The 22,203-nt window shown below is 35.1% G+C and overlaps 2 protein-coding genes and 3 non-coding genes across 5 annotated transcripts; 3 read left to right on the top strand and 2 right to left on the bottom strand.

Annotated features, from left to right (window-relative positions):
* The first annotated feature begins 7,050 nt into the window (after positions 1 to 7,050).
* Positions 7,051 to 15,312, top strand: LOC132177186 (26S proteasome non-ATPase regulatory subunit 1 homolog A). The gene is made up of 13 exons (XM_059589432.1): positions 7,051 to 7,334; positions 10,394 to 10,463; positions 10,832 to 10,937; positions 11,114 to 11,225; positions 11,322 to 11,490; positions 11,625 to 12,094; positions 12,203 to 12,338; positions 12,439 to 12,687; positions 12,774 to 12,994; positions 13,084 to 13,342; positions 13,611 to 13,843; positions 13,921 to 14,440; positions 14,790 to 15,312. Exons 1-13 carry the CDS (start codon positions 7,189 to 7,191, stop codon positions 15,111 to 15,113), a joined length of 3,015 nt encoding a protein of 1,004 aa, XP_059445415.1. The 5' UTR covers positions 7,051 to 7,188; the 3' UTR covers positions 15,114 to 15,312.
* On the bottom strand, positions 8,950 to 9,031 carry TRNAY-AUA (transfer RNA tyrosine (anticodon AUA)). Its single transcript has one exon. It is a non-coding gene; the product is annotated as a tRNA-Tyr (tRNA).
* A 992-nt stretch (positions 15,313 to 16,304) lies between the features above and the next one.
* On the top strand, positions 16,305 to 16,421 carry LOC132180131 (U5 spliceosomal RNA). The gene has a single exon (XR_009440027.1). It is a non-coding gene; the product is annotated as a U5 spliceosomal RNA (small nuclear RNA).
* Positions 16,422 to 17,251: 830 nt separating this feature from the next.
* LOC132180132 (U5 spliceosomal RNA) lies at positions 17,252 to 17,369 on the top strand. The gene has a single exon (XR_009440028.1). It is a non-coding gene; the product is annotated as a U5 spliceosomal RNA (small nuclear RNA).
* Positions 17,370 to 18,734: 1,365 nt separating this feature from the next.
* LOC132179497 (purple acid phosphatase 5-like) lies at positions 18,735 to 21,272 on the bottom strand. The gene is made up of 8 exons (XM_059592232.1): positions 21,108 to 21,272; positions 20,665 to 20,868; positions 20,317 to 20,428; positions 19,830 to 20,056; positions 19,608 to 19,746; positions 19,296 to 19,516; positions 19,078 to 19,199; positions 18,735 to 18,918 (listed from the first exon to the last, which is right to left on the bottom strand). Exons 1-8 carry the CDS (start codon positions 21,270 to 21,272, stop codon positions 18,735 to 18,737), a joined length of 1,374 nt encoding a protein of 457 aa, XP_059448215.1.
* Positions 21,273 to 22,203: the final 931 nt, after the last annotated feature.

Here is a 22,203-nt window from a genome sequence, read left to right as displayed (position 1 = left end):
GAACTTCAGGATGAAACCACACAGTAATTTCCATGGTTATATCAAACATCATTTTATGAGACCCATCGGGGAAGTGTGAAACTTGAAACCTCTAAACACCATCGCACCATTAAAAAGCAACAATGCTAGAACCAATTACCTTAATCAAGAGCAAGAATCAGAGGAAAAATATATTTCTCCAAAGCACATACCAAATGTAGTCCTTCAGTGATCTAATAGCCTTACAAAGTTACAACACAATCCACTCTACAATGCAATGATGTTAAGAATAAATAACTTTGCAATGCATCAATAACTATCCATTTACCATTTGATGCATACCGGATGGAGCACTTCGTGACTTTTCTTTGTATAAGTAAGGCACACCCGTTACATAGGAAGAGTACAAGAGAACCTAAGGTCAGGTCGGAATTACTTTGTGAAGATTTACATGATTGTGATATAAATAGAATGTCCCTGATATTAGGTCGACAAAATAAAAGCATATAACCTGAAGAGCATATAACAATAAAAGCACGTGTTTCTAACCTTTATACACCAGTTATCATTTAAGGTCCACAATATGTGCAAAAATATGAATTATTACACAATTGACTTCAAAACCCAATTTCTCCTGGCCTACTTCATAACAATCAACTCTAAAATGATCTATTTATCCAAAAAAAGGATCAAACCTCATTAAAAAAAAAAAGTGTCTTATCACCGCCAATTGTTTAGAAATCAGCTTCAAACAAAATACGTATGGTAAAGACAGGAATAACGAATCAGATTCAGAATCCATAACAATAAAGCCCTTCCTCGAAAATATATGCTTGGACGCAAACTAAAAAGCTCCAGAAGCTAGGAACCACGCACCCTACCCACAAAACAAACAACATCAAAGCACCAAACTGCCACAGACACACACACACAGAACCGCAGGTACAACATTACAAACTAACAACCCATGGAATTGACAAAAATGATAGCAATTGAAGATCACAGCTTTGGAAACAGAGCCAATCAGATCTGGAGATCGTACAGAGCAAATCAACACAACTATATAAAAAAGTTAACAATACCCATCTAAAAAAACCAAAAGATTGAACCAAAATTGCAAATTTGACAGTACCCATCAGTTCAAAACATGCAAAAACAACTTCGATTTCAAGATAAACAAAACCCTCCATTAACACATTAGGTAAAGTAGCTTACTTTGCCATTGATAATAAGCCAACAGTCCTCGCGCGTGTTGTGCTCAGAGACTTGAGACAAATTGAAGACTTTTGCATCACCACCCATTTGTTTTTCGCAATCCTTTGCTTTGGACTGAAGCTCGAGGAAGAGAGTGACGAGAAATCCAACGATCAATGCTTGAAAATCCGAGAGAGATGGGCTATAGCCTATATCGGTGGGCTTCCTACCTGGGAAACTGTGCAAAGTCAATAAATGAAAGACAATAAGGCACGGTGTGGCACAGTGCGTGGGGCAATTGATTATAATTGGTGGGAGGTTGGTGGGATAGCCAGATAGGTCCAGAATTGGTTGATGAACCGTTGAAACTTGAAAGCCTACCTACCTACCGTGCTGTTTCCTTCTTTTACACCAAATATAGGTTGTGATTGGGAATGAAAAAAAAAAAATGGGAAACTTCAATTTTAGTCTTGGACTTTCACGCGATGCGATAAATTTTTTAAACTTTTAAATCTTTTATTTTGGACATTTGAACTTTCAATTACTCTCAATGTGAACTTCTTTATCCGATTTTAAACGTTATATGACGTTTATACCTTGACTTTTGTATAAAATTTCAACTTTACCCTTAATTCAAAAAATGAAAATAAGAGATTTGGCATTTTATCGGCTAAAATTGATGGAGGGACCCACATTAAAAGCAATTGAAAGTTCAAGGGTCCAAATTGAAAAATTTAAAAGTTTAGAGGGGTTTGTCAAATCGCGTAAAAGTTCAGGAGTTAAAAAAAAAAAAAAATACTCAATTATTACTCTTGGTAGGTTGTTTGGTAAATAAGTTGTTGTCTCCTTTGTTACTATTCATTACCATTTTTTTAAAAAAATCAACATCAAAACATTCTAAATTTTTCACTTTTTATATTACATTATTCACTTTTTATTATTATTCAAATAAAAAATACTACAAAACAAAACATTTTCATTTTTTCATACCATTTTTTTACTTTTTATACCAAACATTCTTAATTTTTTTTCCTCATCAATCTACATCAACTAGAGTGTCTAAACCAACTCTTTTACCAAACACTCCCAAATCAACCACAACATTCTTATTTTTTACATCACATCAATTACTTTTTATTATTATTCAAATAAAAAAAATCATTATAAAACAAAGGTAGTGTTTGGCAAACAACATAGCTTTTTCATGGCACTGTGCACAATAAAAAAAAATTAAAAGAAAATAATGATCGGTATATAAAAGTGAAAAAGTGGTATTGAAAACTGAAAAAATTTTGTTTTGTAGTGATTTTTTTATTTGAATAGTAGTAAAAAGTAAATTATATGATATAACAAATGAATAATGTGATATAAAAGTGAGAATATTTTGATAATTTTTTTATGAATGAAATGAATAGACTAAATAATGTTTTGGAATGGGGTGTTGTTTAACAAACAACCCCAAATTTTTTTCACTTTTTCATACAAAACATTCTTACTTTTTTTCTCACATCAATCGAATCTGTTATAGTTTCAGTCTACTTCATTTTTCAAGTTTTTTGGCAAACACAACCTATATATAAATAAAAATTTCAAATTTATTTTTTAAACAAAATAAAAATTGGGTATTGTTTTTCCTTTGGCTCCATTTAAGAAATGATTGTGTAGTTAGTTTTTTATTTTATTTTAATAGTAATAAGAAGTGTTTGATGTGATATAAATTATAAAAAAAAAAATTAAAAATTAAAAAAAAATCTTAAATCGTTTATAAAGAAAAGTGAAAAGGTTTATGTTTTGTAGTTAATTTTTATTTGAATAATAAAAAAAAGTAAATTAATTTGATATAAAAAAATAAGAATGTTTTAAAGTTTAGGGTTAATTACTTTTTCAGTATCTAGGTTTTCACGTTTTTACCAATTTAGTAACTTTATTACCATTCCGTCAGCCAAACTAACGAATTGCCATGGGGATGGTTTCAGCCACCTCTTACAGCCGGTTTGGTGGTGGTCAAACCACCCTCATAACCTTTGGGGGTGGCTCGACCACCTCAAGGCCTTTGTGGGTGGTTTCTGCCACCCCTTTTTGGTCGAGGTGGTTTGGCCACCCTCAGATCGGTCGCAAGAGGTGGCTGAAACCACCTCCATGACAGTCCTTTAGTTCGGCTGACGAAGATACTAAACTGGTATTTATCCATAAGTCATGTATCATCAATGATACAAATTGAAACTTAGGTAAAAAATAAAAATAAAAAGTGAAAACCTAAGTACTCAAAATGTAATTAACCCTAAAGTTTATTTTTTTTTAAAAAAAAAAATGGATTTATTACTCAGCGGAATTTGTTCCTTGGAATAAAAAAATCAAAAGAGAAAGAGAAAGACATTTGTCCTCTTTTGCTTTAATGGCCCGCTCATATGTCAACCTTCTAGCCGGTCGTAGCCTCGTAGGTAAAGGAAGGAACAAAAGATTTTATCCATGTCAAATAAAATAAAGAGTATTTCAGAATTTAAAGCTGGTATTTAATTTAAAAATAATATGTCAATATTGATTCAATGTACACCCTCATTTTCTTACTCCAAATATATATATATATATATATCGTAAGTAATATTAATATCGACGAAATCTTTTAATGACATGAAATTGTGATTGAGATTTAGACCTTATATCTACTTTACATATCGATAATTAAAGAGAAATGCTATAGTTTTTTTTTGTTTTTATCTTGCGTGAATGTTATTTTTTAAAGTAAATACGAGGGACTAATGGGATAATTTTTTTTTTTTACCTTCTTATAAAAGAATATCCACGTAAGATCAAGAAAACACTAAGAATAACCGTAACATTTCTCATTATTAAATAACTCATACATGTACACACTTCTGTCTGTTCAATAATGCATATTACTAAACAAAACAAAGACAAAACCTATGTTAATATTTTTTGGTCAAATTATTGGACATCAAACATCACTCTAAGTATATTTTGTCTACTTTATCTTATTAAAATCGTATGCTAAGTCACTCTTGATCTACCATTTTTTTCAATATGATCATTGTTAAACATTTTTTGGGTCCTTAATCTAGTGATTGTCCTCATCTCTATTTGTACGATTTGTCTTCTTCTCATCACTATTTATGGGTTTTGTTGAATATTTTTTCATGTCTTAATCCCAATTAACTTAAAATAATAAAGCTTTCAAAATCCTAAGTACCTATTTATAATTCTAATTGAGAACAATTATTTGTCTATGTTTGTTAAAAAAATTGTTATGCCTCTTGTTTTCTATTATTAAAACAAAAATATTAACAAATAACCTAATACACTCAAATCATAATAATTTTTCAAACAAAAAATACTATAAAAAATGCATTAACATGCATACCCTTACTTTTATCAACCAATTTATATGCATAAAAAGCCTAGCTTAACCATAACAATACCCCTTAAAAAAAATGTCCATCAAACCAAAACTCATACTTTTTAAGCTCGATGTACAACCTCTTCTCTTGAAGCACCTACAACATTGTTTGTGGTGACTCTCATGCTCCGCCCGACTCTTGAAGCATACTAGGATATCGTTAATGAGCTTTACTACAAACTTATCCAATTACTCTCAAAACACTATATTCGTCATATCTATAAAAAGGCCACTAGAGCATTAGCCAACCCGAATGGTATGACCAATTACTAATAGTGGCTGTGGTGGAGCATAAATGACTTCTTTTGAATGTCCTCACTCTTCATCTTTAGCTAATGATATCTCGAGCAGTAACATCCCCAAAAATTAACGAAACTAACAGTTAACTTAGTGCGTTTCCCAATACATATTTACCATATAAATAAGTCCTAATGGATCTCTTACTATTAGCTATGAATTAAAATATGCAGTGGAAAATTAAATAACTACACAAGACATATGTCTAAAATAAACCATAAGCATCAAATTACTATTGCAACACCCTAAGTCTTCAAAGTTTCACGTATATGAACCCTCACCACCAAAGTCAAAACAAACTCTTTGAAAATAACCTTACAGCATCATAAAATAAGGCAAGTCTCCCAAAATATCATAATAAAAATTAAGCCATTCTTAAGAATATGAGCTCTCTAGATCATCCATGCCCGCAATAAGCCATTCCTTGAGTACTTATCCGGCATTGAGCAAGATAAAGCAAATATAAAATCTCAATAAGCTCTTTACGCGAATTCTCATTCTCATCCCACGTGAGCTGCAACTAGACAAAATATGGAACAGGATCCTCTCCATTTCAGTTAAAATGGAGAGTATCCATTTAGTGTAAAATGAAGGGTAATATTGTGTTAACATTAAAGTTGAAATACAAAATTTATAATATTACCCCTCATTTTATACTAAATGGATATTCTCCATTTCATTTGAAATTGAGAGAATTCTATTCCGCTGAATATAGGATTCAATAGCAAAGACATAAAACATTATTTGGCCCATAGGGCCTTACCCATATAATAGCAGCCCAAAACTTATAGTCATGTCATATGATGTAATTTTTTACCAACTTTTACATGCATGTATGATAAAAAGTATTTACACGATTATCAATCTTATTCAAATATTTCATATGCATTAAGAATGAGTCCACATGTATATAAACATATTTTCATGCATGTTTCGTGTACATGAAAATAATATCCATAAAGATAAAATAGATAAAAGTAGGAAGTATCAATGTAAAGTTTCACTCATCTTGGTCGTAGGTATAACCCTCAAAACCGATTTCAAAAGATCTTCCGCAAAAATTAAAATGTTGGTTCAATCCTAGGGTTTGATCCATATTTGAAAATATAATAACTTTTATAAGGTTTTGGCACAAACCAAGACTTTTGTGCCCTCCAATAAAAGCATGACAAATCAACGTAGAACATCATAACAAAAAAAAACATAAACACCTAATTTATTCTCATCAATAACTCATATGGGTTAAAACAAAAAAAAATATAAACTTTCATGTTCTTCTTCTCTACACCCACTATCAGCCACCAACCCGTCGCTGGCAATCCTAGACCACGTCAGAGACGATGCCGGTCGGCCCAAAACTTGCTGGAGACCACGCTGGCCACCCCCCCTCTCTCTATCTCACCGATAGTAGAGAATTTTTTTTCATTGCTATCGGTGCTCCCTCTCCCATTTCAAAGATTTGGGTTGATTGCTTCATTGCTTAATTTTCAAGATTTGGGTTCTTCCATTTCTCTGCTGCCAGACGTGTTGAAAATCAAACAATCAACCAAAATCTTTGAAATGGGAGAGGGAGCATCGGCAGCATAGAAGAAATTTTCTTCTTTGTTGCCGATGTGTGAGAGAGAGAGAGAGAGAGAGAGGGGGAGAGGAGCACCAGCAAGGTCTGGGCCAGCTGGAGTTGTCTCTGGCGCGTTCTGGGCTTGCAGGCGGTGGGTTGGTGGGTGACGGTGGGTCTAGAGAAGAATAAGAGGAAATGTTTATTTTAGAAGATTTTTTTTGTTTTAACCCATATAAGGTCTTGGTGAGAATAAATGAAGTATTTATGTTTATTTTTGTTATGGTGTTACACGCTAATTTGTCATGATCTTATTAGAGAGGGCACAAAGGCCTTAGTCTGTGTCAAAACTTTATAAAAGTTATTCTCATTTGAAAATTGTGCTGGTAAACATGAATCGATTCTAATGACCTTGGTTTCTAGCCGATTGAAATACCCGAAATATCAATCAAGTTTCAAAGAAATTGCATTCTAGCAAAAGATCAAATAACAAAAATAAAGCTCATCTGAAAAGGCAAAATAAGCTCTCCAAATCCGAAAATAACAGTAATGACAACTTGTTGGGTAAGCCATGACCAATATGTAACAAAAAGTATAAAACCCGATACATAAGGCAATCTGATTATTCCCTTCTCTCTCGTTACACAAACTCAGACCCTCACTCTTTCTTTCCCCTCTGCGACCGGTTAGGGTTTGGGATCCCTCTTTCTCTCCAAGATTTATTCGAAGCGATTGTGCTCCGGCGATTATGGCGGCGACAATGGTGAGCTCGGCCGGTGGGCTACTGGCGATGCTGAACGAGACGCACCCCTCGCTCAAGCTACACGCGCTCTCCAACCTCAACAATCTGGTCGACAACTTTTGGCCCGAGATCTCAACCAGTGTTCCCGTCATGTAATTTCTTTCTCTCGCTCTCTAAGAAAGTTTTTGCTATTGCTTGATTTTTCTTTGATTAGGGTTTCGGTTCTGGCTGCTCTTGATCTGTTTGTTTCTTGAGAAAGCGAGAGAGAGAGATAGGAAGTGATGCCCTAATTTAATTGAATTTTATGTTTGAATGTCGTTCTGATTTCTCATTGTGGAAGAGAAAAAAAGAAAATCAGAAGTTTAAATCTATTTCTTAGAAATCTTTAGCTGTAAATGAGGACATTTTTCTTCTTCTAGCTGTAAAATCAGGGGTTTTTTTTAGTAAGGGAAAGAATTGGGTTCTTAGTGATGTAAGAGACATTTATGTTTTTTGTTGTAATTGGTTGTCTAATGGGGAAAAAGGCAATAGGGGCAGACTCTATTCTGAATATCAATGTAAGGGATATTCTAATGGTTGGAGCCAAACCGAAAAGGACATTCATGGCTATATCATGCTACATGTGCAGTAACTAGTTTGCAGTAATTTACTGGCCAATGCATAGTGACTGTTTAGGTATGTTACCGCAAGTAACTTTGTCAGTTAATAGTAATTGAAGCATTGATACCTAAACCCTTCAGGTTTGATTGGATGTTTATGTCAATCTCACAAAGTTTTAAGGTTCCAGTTAAGTAATTTTTTTGTCTGATGAATAATTAGAAATTTATTGACAAAAGGGCAAAGCCCTCATACACAAAGAGAATACAAGAGAGCCGAGGCCCTAGCTTTTACTACATCTAGAAAACAAATCATGTCTACCAGATTTCCGGAGGGGAAGTTAGGAACATATACAATAGCCCATTCCATTTAGGTAAATAGTATCACTCTGAGATGTTAAAAAGATAAATTTATGGATCTGTGTTAGTTGTTTAACTTCAAGGCAGTTGCAGTAGGTACAGTATGCCAGTTCCCTGATGAGAAAGTTGTATTAGGTGTTTCCTCTAATTACTCTCAATGATTGCATCGATAAGCATGGGTTCTTATTCTTATAAAGCATTTTGAAGCATCGATATTTTGTACTATCTGCCAAGCTTATTGTGCCTTATTCGTGTCCAATTGAAAATTAGAATGATTTACACTAGTGGGCTATGAGAAGAAGTTCAAAAAAATGAAGAAAATAAATGTGAACTTGAGAAATGATTGATCAGTTTGTTTAAATTATTCCAATTCCTCTGGAATTATTTTGGAGTATAACTTTATAAGACATCATCTTTAAATTAAATCAGTAACTTATTTGCATTGGCAAATGCTATATAAAGTTCTAGTGAAATAATATTAATGGACAAAAAGTACAAATATCTTCATATTTTGGGGATGAGCCAATTAAATGCTTGGATCATGATCTTGATCATTACACTACTTTTTTTTTGTAAGTAAATCAATCTTATTAAAAGCGCCAAGGGCCACAATGCAAGGACAGGGAATATATTGTTTCAAAAAAAGAAGTACAAGGAGTATACAAGAGAAACATCCACCTAGGGAGAATAATATCATTACAATTGTTTGATGGATATAATCTTTTGGATATTCTTTTAAGCAATTACACTGTCCATCCTTCTCCTTGGGCTTGTGGTATGTTTGGTTGAAGTTGCTTTTGATAAGTAAAACCATTAGCAGCAGGATTCGAACCTGCGGGGGCAAAGCCCACATGATTTATAGTCATGCCCGATAACCACTCCGGCATGCCCACCAGATTTTGGTTGAAGTTTTAACTAGTGATAACTGGTTCATGAGTTTTCATTTTGATATTGATGAATTGCTTTTGATTTCATATTGGAAATAATGCTACTTCTGGAGCTTGGCGGTTTTTGTTGTCATTGGTTATCTAATGGGGTATTAGGGCATAGGATGAGACTTTTTTAGGAACAGTAATGTCCCAAAATGGACTAGGAAATTGTGGGTGTTATGGTAGATGTACAATAATTGACGTGCTAATATTTCCACCCATGTGTATTGTTGGGAAACAAACTTTGTCAATCAATGGTAGTGGAAGCAGTTATACTTTTAACTCTTTTCAGGTTTGATTAGTGTTTTTCCATAAATCTCACAAAGTTGAGGGTCTGATTTAGTTTGTAATATCACTCCCGGATGTTAAAAAGATGAATGTATGGTTCTGTATTAGTTGTTAAACTTGAAAGCAGTTGTAGTGTTAGTTTTGCTACTATATGCTGACTGAGTTGTGATTGGTCATTGGATATAATTTATCAGTTCCCTACAAGAAAGTTCTAGTAGGTATCTCCTGTAATGACTCTCATTGTATCTAAAAGCATGGGTCTGAAATATGATAGAGCATCTTGAAGTGTGGATTTTGCGCTGGCTGCCAATCTTATGCAGCCTTATTCCTCTGTTATGTACACTAATGGAGTGACAAAAAGACTTACAAAAGAAAAAGAAAAAAAGAAACATTTAGTTGAGAAAGGATTTATCAGTACATGAAGTGTGGCAGCAATGGATATCAACGTGCAGAGCAAAGAGGATTTATCATTACGTGAAGTGTGGCAGCAATGGATAGCAATGTGCTCTGCTCTGCAATGTCACTTCATTTTGATTCTCCCTGAAACTATTTTGGATTCTAACTCAGCATCATTAAATCAAATCAGTAATTTAAACTGCATTGAAGTGTTTAGATAGGTTGCCTACAATAAATCAAATGTTAGTAATGGACAAAAAGTCCGTGCATTTGATTTTGATTTGGTGGATGAGGAAATTAAATGCTTGGAACATGATCAAATCCTTACACTTTTGATAGATATTATCTTTCTGCTATTGATTTGGTGGATGAAGAAATTAAATGCTTGGAACATGATCAAATCCTTACACTTTTGATGGATATTATCTTTCTGCTATTCTCTTAAGCAATTACAGTGTCACCTCTTCCCCTTGGTTTGTCGTGTGACTTATTCAACTGTTTAACAAGAGTAACAAGTTCATAAAGCTTTCATTTTGATAGTACTGGGCAACTTCTGATTTGATATTGGGCATTGTCTTTTATAGCTTGATGGTTGTATTGATTTTCTTCTGAAATGATAGTTTATGGTACATTGTAATGCAGAGAAAGTTTATATGAAGATGAAGAGTTTGATCAACATCAGAGACAACTTGCTGCATTGCTTGTGTCAAAGGTAGAAAAATTATTTTGGTCTTTCCTTTTACCCCCTTTACATGGTAGACTAGTGTCACACTTTTTGCTTCAAACAGCTGATGTTGTTTCTTTTGCAAAATCTATTTATTTTTCTAAAATGAGATCCTTTGGGTCCAAACATATTGGGTTGGAAAAAGCAGAAAAGAACATTGCAAATGTTTCAAACACTATGGCTGTAATTTGTTTTTTTGACTTAGTAGTAGCTAATCAGAACATTATTAATTTAGCTGTTAGATATATAGGTTTTGGATATTTCTGATGTTATCTATTGGACATCAATAATTCATTTTTCTGCTTGAATATCTAACTTTTACTAAGTTACTATTGTACATGAATTTTTTCCCTCAGGTATTTTATTATTTGAGTGAGCTTAACGATGCACTATCGTATGCACTTGGAGCCGGTTCTTTATTTGATGTGTCAGAAGATTCTGATTACGTTCATACTCTTCTTGGTAAGAGAGTGATCATTGGAAACTAAAAATATCAATTGAGTTTAATTGTTGATAGTAACATTCAATGTCATTTGCCTTAAATACTTTGAGAGGTGGAAGCAATATTATGTAAGTTTGAGGTATTTAATAAACATAATATGCTTACTTGTTATATTTATTTTTGCTTCTATTGACAGCTAAAGCTATAGATGAGTATGCCAGTCTTAAGAGCAAGGCAGCAGAATCAAATGATGAAGCAGGAAAGGTGGACCCTAGGTTGGAGGCAATTGTGGAGAGAATGCTGGATAAGTATGTAAACCTCTACTTTTTTCCCCCTTTTAATTAATGTAGGTCACCATGTCATTGGGTGATTTTACAATTTTTTTTGTTTTTTCTTCCATTTAGGTGTATTGCTGATGGAAAATACGCACAAGCTATGGGTATTGCAATTGAATGCCGAAGATTGGATAAACTTGAGGAAGCAATCACAAAGAGTGACAATGTTCAAGGGACTTTATCTTATTGCATTAATGTCTCTCATTCCTTTGTTAATCTTAGAGAATATCGGCGTGAGGTAAGTAGATTATTGTGCTAGCTCACTGGATATTTATAGTTGGTATTTCTGTACTAGCTGTTGGACCTCCCTATTAGATCTCAGTTCAAGGGGATAAGTGACATACATCAATCCTTGTTTGATTATTCCTACAGGTACTTCGTCTCCTTGTTCAAGTGTATCAGAAGCTGCCTTCCCCTGATAATTTAAGTATATGCCAATGTCTCATGTTCTTGGACGAGCCTGAAGCCGTTGCCAATATATTGGAAAAGCTTCTCCGCTCTGAAAATAAGGATGAAGCTCTTTTGGCATTTCAAATAGCCTTTGATCTCATAGAAAATGAGCACCAAGCCTTTCTCTTAAAGGTGAGAGATCGCCTTTCAGCTCCAAAGACTCAACCTTCAGCACAAGTGCAATCCGTTGAACCGGATTCTGCTCAAAATGAAAATTCTACGGCTCCAGAGGATGTTCAAATGACAGACGGGAGTTCTGCTTCTGATGTGAATGTGCATGAAGCTGATCCGAATGAAGTAATATATGCTGAGAGGTTGACCAAAATCAAGGGAATTTTGTCAGGAGAGACGTCAATACAGTTGACTCTACAATTCTTGTACAGTCATAATAAGTAAGGCAGTTGCTTGCTGTCTTTTAATTTTTTTTAGTTTGTACCTTGTCTCTTGGAAAGATATAGTGATTAGGTCCTTACTTAGTTCACTTCTATTTGGATACACAGATCGGATCTTCTTATCCTTAAGACAATAAAGCAGTCTGTTGAGATGAGAAATAGTGTGTGTCATAGTGCAACGATTTATGCTAATGCAATTATGCATGCGGGAACAACCGTGGATACATTCCTCAGGGAGAATCTAGTGAGTCAAATTTAGCTTTTTGTCCTGCATTTTTAGTTCTGTGATGCTTTATGTTATTTGTTATGTAGACTTATCCTCATGTTTTTTTTGAAATTATCAGGACTGGTTGAGCAGAGCCACGAATTGGGCCAAGTTTAGTGCAACTGCAGGTCTTGGTGTTATTCACAGGGGCCATTTACAACAGGGGAGGTCACTGATGGCACCTTACTTACCTCAGGGTGGGGCTGGTGGTGGTGGCAGTCCATACTCAGAAGGTGGAGCTCTCTATGCTCTGGGTCTTATTCATGCCAACCATGGCGAGGGCATCAAACAATTCCTTCGCGATAGCCTGCGTAGCACTAATGTGGAGGTGCTTATTTTAAAACAGTGGTATCATTTTCTCAAGAGGAATTTTTAATTGTCAAAAGAGGTTTATATTGGGATTTTTGGGTGCAGGTTATCCAACATGGTGCGTGCTTAGGTCTGGGTTTGGCAGCTCTAGGAACTGCTGATGAGGAGATTTATGATGACATTAAAAACGTCCTCTACACTGACAGTGCTGTTGCTGGTGAAGCTGCTGGCATCAGTATGGGTTTGCTCATGGTTGGAACTGCGAGTGAGAAGGCAAGTGAGATGCTTGCTTATGCACACGAGACACAACATGAGAAGATCATAAGGTAATGTTTGATTTGGTGATCTGGTAGTAGGACTGAGGCTTATCTGTACATGTTTTCACTCATCTTTATATGGCTATCGTATGTTACAGGGGGTTGGCTTTGGGAATAGCCCTTACAGTGTATGGAAGAGAAGAAGAAGCGGACACACTTATTGAGCAGATGACTCGTGATCAGGATCCTATACTTCGTTATGGTGGTATGTATGCATTGGCGCTGGCCTACAGCGGAACGGCAAACAACAAAGCCATTCGACAGCTGCTCCACTTTGCTGTATCAGATGTGAGTGATGATGTTAGGAGGACTGCTGTTCTAGCACTTGGGTTTGTTCTCTACTCTGAGCCAGAGCAGGTTAGTGCCCTTTCTTCCATTGCTATGGTGCCTGATCTTTGATTTGCTTTTGCCACTCCCAATGCAACATGATGCATGGTTCTTCCTCTTCTTCTCTTTGCAAAGCTCTTCTAACCTTTGTTTTCTCCTTTGTTTTCTTTCTTTCTTTTTTCTTTTCTTTTTTTTTTTTTTTTTTTTTTTTCAGTTTTATATTTTTCATGGGTTATTATTTAGTGTATAAGTTCTCTTGATCAACTGCTATGGATCTCACTACACTGTTTACCTGCAGACTCCTCGAATTGTCTCCCTGCTGTCCGAGTCTTATAACCCTCATGTACGATATGGTGCGGCTCTTGCAGTGGGCATTTCCTGTGCTGGTACCGGCCTGAGTGAGGCCATATCTTTGTTGGAACCTTTGACATCAGATGTTGTCGATTTTGTTCGTCAAGGCGCCCTCATTGCAATGGCTATGGTTATGGTCCAGATTAGTGAAGCAAGTGATTCTCGTGTTGGAACATTCAGGTATTCCATTGTCATTTTTTGCGGTTTTGTCAAACTTTTAGTTTATTATTATGTTTCTTATGTTTCTTTTTTTCTAGGCGACAATTGGAGAAAATAATTCTTGATAAGCATGAAGATACCATGAGCAAGATGGGTGCAATCTTAGCCTCTGGAATTCTTGATGCTGGTGGAAGGAATGTGACCATTAGATTGCTTTCTAAGACAAAACATGATAAAATCACTGCAGTAGTTGGTTTGGCAGTTTTCAGCCAGTTTTGGTATTGGTATCCCCTTATTTACTTCATAAGCTTAGCTTTTTCGCCCACGGCATTCATTGGACTGAATTATGACTTGAAAGTTCCGAGGTTTGAGTTTGTATCACATGCAAAACCATCACTTTTTGAATATCCTAAGCCAACTACTGTGCCAACCACAGCCTCGACTGTAAAACTTCCAACTGCGGTTCTATCAACCTCAGCAAAGGCCAAAGCCAGGGCTAAGAAAGAAGCCGATCAGAAAGCTAATGCTGAAAAGGTAGCTGGGGCAGAGTCTTCATCTGTTGCTCCAAATGGTGGGAAGGGAAAATCATCTAGTGAGAAGGATAAGGACTCTATGCAGGTAATTAACCCACTGCTTCATGACAACTTTTTTTACACTTTATCATGTTTACTTGAGAGATCATCGTGAAATGAATTGTTTGATGAACTGAAAGTTTTGATTTTAGAAGTGAAAACCTCCCTTCAGTCCCTTGAGACCTTTTCTATACAATGTTTAGTTTTGTGACATATGGGCCATTGGTGGTTAAAATTGTTTCATTTTGATTCTATTGTTGCTTGAGATAAAAAGATCAAGTGATGCTAGTGTAAAAACAGCAGCAAATGATCTTTAGGCCGCATTCAATTACTTGCAAAATTAGTTAGTTTTTGGCGTCTCATAATTGTTTTTCCTACCTTCTTGTATATGGCAGGTTGACACCCCACCGGAGAAGAAATCAGAGCCTGAGCCTTCCTTTGAAATTCTGGTCAACCCTGCCAGGGTGGTTCCTGCTCAGGAGAAATTTATGAAGTTTCTGGAAGAAAGCAGATACGTGCCAGTGAAGTTGGCACCATCTGGTTTTGTTCTTCTAAGAGACTTAAAACCTACTGAGCCGGAGGTACTCTCCCTCACTGACACACCAGCAACCGCAGCATCACCCGCGGGTGGAGCACCAACAGGACAGCCGGGTTCTGCATCAGCCATGGCAGTTGACGAGGAACCTCAGCCTCCTCAGCCTTTTGAATACACATCATGATCATTCCGGTTTTGATTATTTCTTCTCTGGTGTACTATTAAACAAGAAATAGAAGCTTTTCAGTTTGCCTTTTTTTTTTTTTTTTTTGGGTAATTAGCATGTTTTATATTTACAATTTAAACCAATCTGTATGATTTAGCGTTTACTATGTGCTGCGTGTTGAGCATTTTGAATGAAGATTCAAGAACTTTCTCTCTTAGTTTTTGTTTCATTTCAAGTCAACAAGTCACCTTATTTTGACACCTCGGCTTGATTTTTTAAAACAAAATTTACTTCTCATCTTGTTTTTCTCACCCTATTTTGTAAAATTAATTTATGCTTCAGCTTCAAGTTGAAAATTGTTGCGTATTATTTGTACTCTGTCGTTGTTTGTAGTCAGTTGGGTTCATTTTGGACAGAAATTAGCTACAAACCAGTGAAACGTGTTCTTAAAGCATGTATTAATGCTATTAAAAATATAGTGAGAAGCACGTGCTACTAAACAAATATGAGTTTCTTACATGCTAAGGAGCACATATCACTTTATTAAATTGGTTTGTATAAATTAATTATAAATATTAAATCAGTTTGTAACTAATTTATGTTGGTTGATTTTTATCACAAAATGCGCCATCGCCATCGTTCTAAGTTTTCAAATAATAATTTTGTTTATTCAAAATAATAATAATAATAATAATAATTTTGTTGAGTGATGAGCCTCCATTCCCTATAATCACAACGCATTGCGCTTGTAATTACTGGTTACCAAGATCATTCACATTAGGTTAAAGGTTATTTTGACTAGTCAAAATAAAAAAATAGAAATGCTAGTTATTATAATTCTATTTAACATTTATCCCAGTACTTATAAGTTATAACCAATCACTTGATTTTTTATTTTTTCTAAAAAAAAAAAAAGGTAGAAAAAAAGGAAAGATTAATCATTTGAAGTTCTTGCTCACTCCAATTGTCTCTCCCTTATTATATATATATATATATACACGCTGAAACCAGGAGTGTAAACTTTTCGGTGCCTAAAGTTGTGACGAGTAGCATTTTAGAATGACTATAATTATGACAAGTGACATAGCTGACAGCCTAACACCGTAAACATTCTAACTCGGTTATTTTGTCCCACATGGGAGAAACGCGAAAGAGTAGTATAAGATTGTAGATATAAAAACACCCAACCATGTACAAGTCAAATCACGCAGCCATGCAGTGAGCACAAAGCGAACTATTCTTTCGCCTTTTACTAAAGAATACCGTGTGCGCGCCGCAATTAATGGCATACGCCAATTTTTGGAGGGGTCTCTTCTCAAGAGGAAGCCCCTGAAAAATTAATCGTCAAAAGTTTATATGAGGAAAGCCTCTAAAATATTCCTCTTTCTCTGACTCACTTCACTTCGTTGATATTTTCTTTAGTAAACTCACCACGGAACTTTCATTCTTTCTCAACTCTGGAGTCTCAAAAACTAACTCGGAAGTTTTATTATGGAGTATTTTGTCTAAGAAAAGAGAAATTATTGTATAAGATGATGTCTGTTTCGTATTATTATACCACGACCCAATTGAATTGAAGTTATTTTCTTTGTTTTTTTGATATCCGGAATGGTTCTCATCTTGAACGTAAGAGAGCAGTTGAAGAGAGTTAATATCCATTGAGATGAAAATGATGGATCCAGAAGAGATTGGAGTTAAAAAGGAAACTGGAAACTGTATAGTTGATATTTAGAAAATGGTGGTAATATCAAAGTGTTATGCTGTACGTTCAACAAGTTCATCATCAAAAACGAGAGATTTGTCTTTCATTGTGAATCTGTACCAAAAAGTAAAAAGACAAAGGGATTCGTCTATACATTGCACAGAGACTTCAAAGTTCAAACAAAACATCATGAACAGAAGCAACGCGTGCTCTATAAACTTCAAAAAGACTAGAAACATTTGTCATACGGAAGGACATGTCGAGCAACACGTTATACAAAGACAAGACAAGAAACATGTGCTCTGCTGCGCCTCTCTCTCTCTCTCTCGCTATTAATTGCGCATAGTACGTAGCGCTTGGGACTAGGCGTTGTCCCACACTGCTTGAAATACGAATAGTAGTGGACAGAGCTGCTACTACAAATAAAGAATTTCGGTTGTTCTTTAGCCTACGGAGCCGTGCGGTGAGCACAGAGCGAACTATTCTTTCGCCTTTTACTAAAGAATACCGTGTGCTCGCCGCAAATAGCGGCATACGCCTATTTTTTAAGGGGTTTCTCCTCGTGGGTGAAGCCCCTATAAAATGTTCAATTATTATTATTATTATTATTATTTTATGGAAAATGTTAGTGGTTAATATATATATATATATATTTTAATATATATATATATATATTTTTGACCAATTTTTCTTACAATTTAATCACTAAATTTGTGAATTTATATGGATTTATAGGAGAATATGAGTCATATATGAAAAACTTATTCACCCCTAACATTTATTTTTTATTATTAAGTTACACACACTGTGATTTTACGATCTCAAACACCATTCTAATTGACTAATAATGGGAAGAAATACCAATTATTAGGGGGATGCCGAGGGGTTGCCTCTATATCTCATGGGTCGTAGCAGTGAGGCGGAACTAGAAATTTTTGTTTTGTTTGGGGAGACGGTTCAAGAGCTATAGTGATTTCTTGAACTCCTTAAGCCTCAACCAACCACCTCTTTCTTAGAAAATATATATATATATATATATGAAGAGAAAGTTAGAGGACAACAGTGAGGAGCTGTTAGCTTTTTGCTTCACCCAAAATGGGCTTTTCACTCGGTTACATGATTGTTGTAGGTGTCATAATTACAAGCTCACATGGTTGGCATTTTGGTTTCACGGACAGAAGTTAGAACCGTGTGGGTGAGAGGTGGTGCACATTTGCTTTGAGAAAACTGGCCGGGGAAAAAAAGCTAAGTAAATTAATCTATTGAATTGTGTGTGTTGTATATGGACAGTAGACAAGTTTTGTTTTCCTATGTGATTGGTTTTTTAGGAGTTTGTAAGACTTTAACAGATGTGTTTCATTTACTGCTAATGTGTTTCTTTTCATCATTGTTGTTACCGGGCCCAACAATAATGAATGATATGGAATTGAAAAGAAAAATCAAAAGAGAGTCAAGACACAGTTTTACGTAGTTCGGCAATATGCCTACGTCCACATAGAGTGCGACTATATTTTACAATTAATGATTCAAGGTTCACTCCGCTCCGACTATTCGGCCAACTACTAGTATTTCAATATTACTCTCTATACCTGAGAGAATATGAGCCACTAGTTCCAACACCCTATTCTAATGTGTACTAGCTTGTAAGTGAAGTTGAAAGGACAAGTTATAATGGCTCTGAAGAGAAACTGATGACAGAGACCCAAGGGAGTAGTCTAGCAGTATATTATAGAGCATTTTTACCTTCTAGAACACCAATTATATAAATATAATTTCTTAATTATTTGTCTCTCAAATGCATTCTCAGAGTTCAAATAAACTAAAAATAAAACCAAAAATCCATACACCAAATTACATCAAATTGACAGCCAAAACAAAAGCGTCTACTACAAGAAGGGGAAAAATGAAATGACTCCTAAACCATATTGGTAGCCTCACTATACTTCTTCTTCTGGATAATAGTACCTATTATGCAACCAAACATCATCAGCAACAACAGCATTGTTATCCTGGTTACGGTGCCAAGCATAGTGAGCATGAGTCCGATTTTTAATCTCGAGAACCGCGTGCCCGAAGCTCGCTTCCCGGAATGCAGAGTAACGTGGTGGTGGCTCAGTAAAACTGCAGAAAACAAAGTTATGCAGTAATGAGTAAGAAGACATTGACACTGCCCAATTTTAGTTTAATGGTGATGGAAATTGTTAGAGTACATGTGGGACAAGTCCACATATACTCTAACAGAAATTATCTAAAGATAAAATTTAAGGATGAGGCACCCACCTGTCAGCAATGCCTTCAACATTACCACCATCACCAATAGTAATGTATATTGGTGCAGAAGGGTCCTTCACTGGAGCACTCATCCCATTTGTTATGTTGTAGTTAATGTTTGATATTCTCTCCTGCAATACATTGAAAATGGTTTAGGAAAATTAAAGTTACTGATTGGTTTGCAGTTTGAGAAAATGTTGTAGGAGTGAATGAGAACATAAGCTTACTGTTCGTTCATAGGCATGAACATGACCAGCAAACACAACATCCACTTTGTTTTTAACAAACCAGGATTCAAATTGCACTCTCATGGTTTCCCCTTCCATGTAGTGGTAATTGTTACTGTTATACCACGGCGAGTGAACAAGAACAATCAGCCACGGCGTCTCGGCTCGGTTAACCTTAGGCAACTCGCTTTCGAGCCACGCGTATTGAGGAGTGTATTTACCTGTGTATACAACACAGGAAATACCAAATTATCATCAGGATTAATCAGGGATGCTTTGTTTCTAACACATATTAAAAGGAAATTTTCATACCATATGCTGAGTAGGAAGACAAGACAATGATGTATGCAGATGCACGCTTAATGGAATACCAAAGTGGAGATGTGCTCTGTGATGCCTTGTAGGGTACATGGTACCTATGCAAATATGGCTTGAAAGGAACATCTTCTTCCTGAAAATTACATGAACATATTAGAAGTCAAGGTAATCTAAATGATGAACATAATTAACAAGTGCGGGAGATCGATTTCTCACAAGTTCTGGAGCAAAATCAAGTTCATGATTGCCAGCAGTCCAAGTCCAGGACTGATATGCAGCACACTTCTCAATAAAGCGGCCAAATGTATCCCATCTCACGTTGTCATGGTTGGGATGATTATCTGCATAAGAAAGATCACCCACAAACAAAACGCCTTGCCCTTTCGGATTGGACACATAATGCTCCAGTGTCTGATAAGAATCATGTGTTTGTCCCAAATCACCTGTAGAAGCCATATATGATGCATCATCATATACATTGCTTGATTCCAAAAATAAATATAGCACTTCATTAATATTTATAAATCAACTATATATACTCTAAATAAGATGTCAAAATATGTTATATGCTTCCAATTACTAAATGGTCAGCTGCTAGAGGAAATGCAAAACATAACCTGCATTTGGAAATTGAATTATTTTATTACTTCCAAATACTAAATCAATACTTTAATTCTATATCCTTCAAACTGTTGGTATTCACCTATAATGCCAAATGTGTATGGAGCATCCGGCCCTACTTTGGAAGGAGTTCGGAAGGAAAATCGACGGGTTACATTGCCAGCCCCAAGCTCATAAAAGTATCGAGTGTCAAACTAGGTTACAAACAAAATACAATCATGTCAATTTGGTTCAAGGATTTGATATATGATTCAATAATTTATAGTAATGGAATTTTTTTTTTTTTTTTTTTTTTTTTTTTTTGTGAACTTTAAGACCACACATAATTAGACACGCGCAAGGTTGGAACTGAGATTAATTAAAATGTCCATATTACTGATGCATACCCTAATAATGAACTAGGAATTGAAAATCCAATACTTGACCGTACTGCAAGATTTTTAATGGTGGCATGATGTATGTGGCCAGAAGAATAATTATAGAATCTGTAAGTTTCGACTGAAGAATGAGCCTTGTGCTTTTTATGCTTGGACCCTGCCGCCCAATACACCACATAATCAGGGTGTCGCAGGAGGGGCGTAACCCATGAAATAATCATGGCCCGACCAACAAGATCCCCTTGGGTTATATGAACCTGCAAACATATATATAGCAAATATTAACATTAATCAAGAGCATAAGCATAATATATATATGCCCAACGCCCAACGACAACATGTGTTAGCAACAAAATTATATTTGTGTAATAACAATATGACGTATATATCCAATCATATTGTGCCAACGATATGGTATAAATGTATATTAACGAAAAAAAAAAAACTGTAATGTATGTATATTGAGATTATTAACAAAAGAAGTTTATGATTCAACCTGCTCGGGTGCATTATATCCGGGTGGCGGAGGAAAATCTGATAACGGCATATCTTCAGATGCATAAAGTTTTCTGACAAAACTACTCGTAATGCCTCCATTGCAGACTTCAACAAAGTTCAGCAAAACAAACAAGACTGGTAACAACAATATTATTGCATCCATGGCGGAATCCAACATTGTAGGTAGAAAGGGAGTAGGCAGACTTTTTGAAGGCTTTTTTAAGTTGGTTAACATGGTTAGGATCGATATCTTTTTCTAGATATCCAAATCTAAACTTCAAAAAAGTCCGTTATTATTTTAAACTACAATGATTTTACAGTTTAGATTTTTATATTAACTTAGTTAAGATTTTCTAACCCTAAACAAACTATAATTTGAAATTATTTTGCTTTCCACTCCACTTCTTTTTCACATCTTCGAGTTTTTGGTTGTTTTGCCCGGTAATGTTTCCTCTTCCAGACCACACTTGTTATCCAGAAAATACTGATAATACATCATCATCTTCAAATTCTCCATCTTCTGTTTACCCTCTTGTGTTCATATTCAAAAGAAAAAATTGGTTTACTCAAATATCTTACATTTTTTCTGCTTTCAGATATTATACACATCTAATCTTAATAAAACATCAACTTGAGTCCCTTTAATATCAAACATTTTGTACGAAGGTCATATAACAATTATGACCAACACATCATGCAAATTATATGAAGGGAAGAAATTAGAAAAAGGTAAAGTGAGAATGAAGGAATTATCAAATTTATACCCAATATTATAGGAACTTATATGAGCCAGCTGAAGCCTGTTTGAGATTGCGTTTGAGGAGCCTGAAAGTAATTTTAACACTCAAGAAGTTCGTTTAAAGAAAAAAGTATTGTTGATAAAAAAAAAAAAAAAAAAAAACTTTTAAGGGTCCAAAAAGCATAAAAATAGCCGAAAAAAAAGTACTCATTTGATAAAAAAATTAAAAACGCTTTTAAGGGTCTAAAAAGCCTAAAAATAGCCAAAACGCACTTTTTACAAAAGCTTAAAATGAAATTTTTGTCCAAAAACTCTTTTTGACTTAAAAACTTTATTTCTCAAACGTAATCCAAAA

The sequence above is a fragment of the Corylus avellana genome, chromosome ca4 (genome assembly GCF_901000735.1).
Source record: "Corylus avellana chromosome ca4, CavTom2PMs-1.0".
Classification (NCBI taxonomy): Eukaryota; Viridiplantae; Streptophyta; class Magnoliopsida; order Fagales; family Betulaceae; genus Corylus; species Corylus avellana.
Note: the sequence above shows the minus strand (reverse complement) of the source record. Positions and strands in the feature narration are given on the sequence as shown.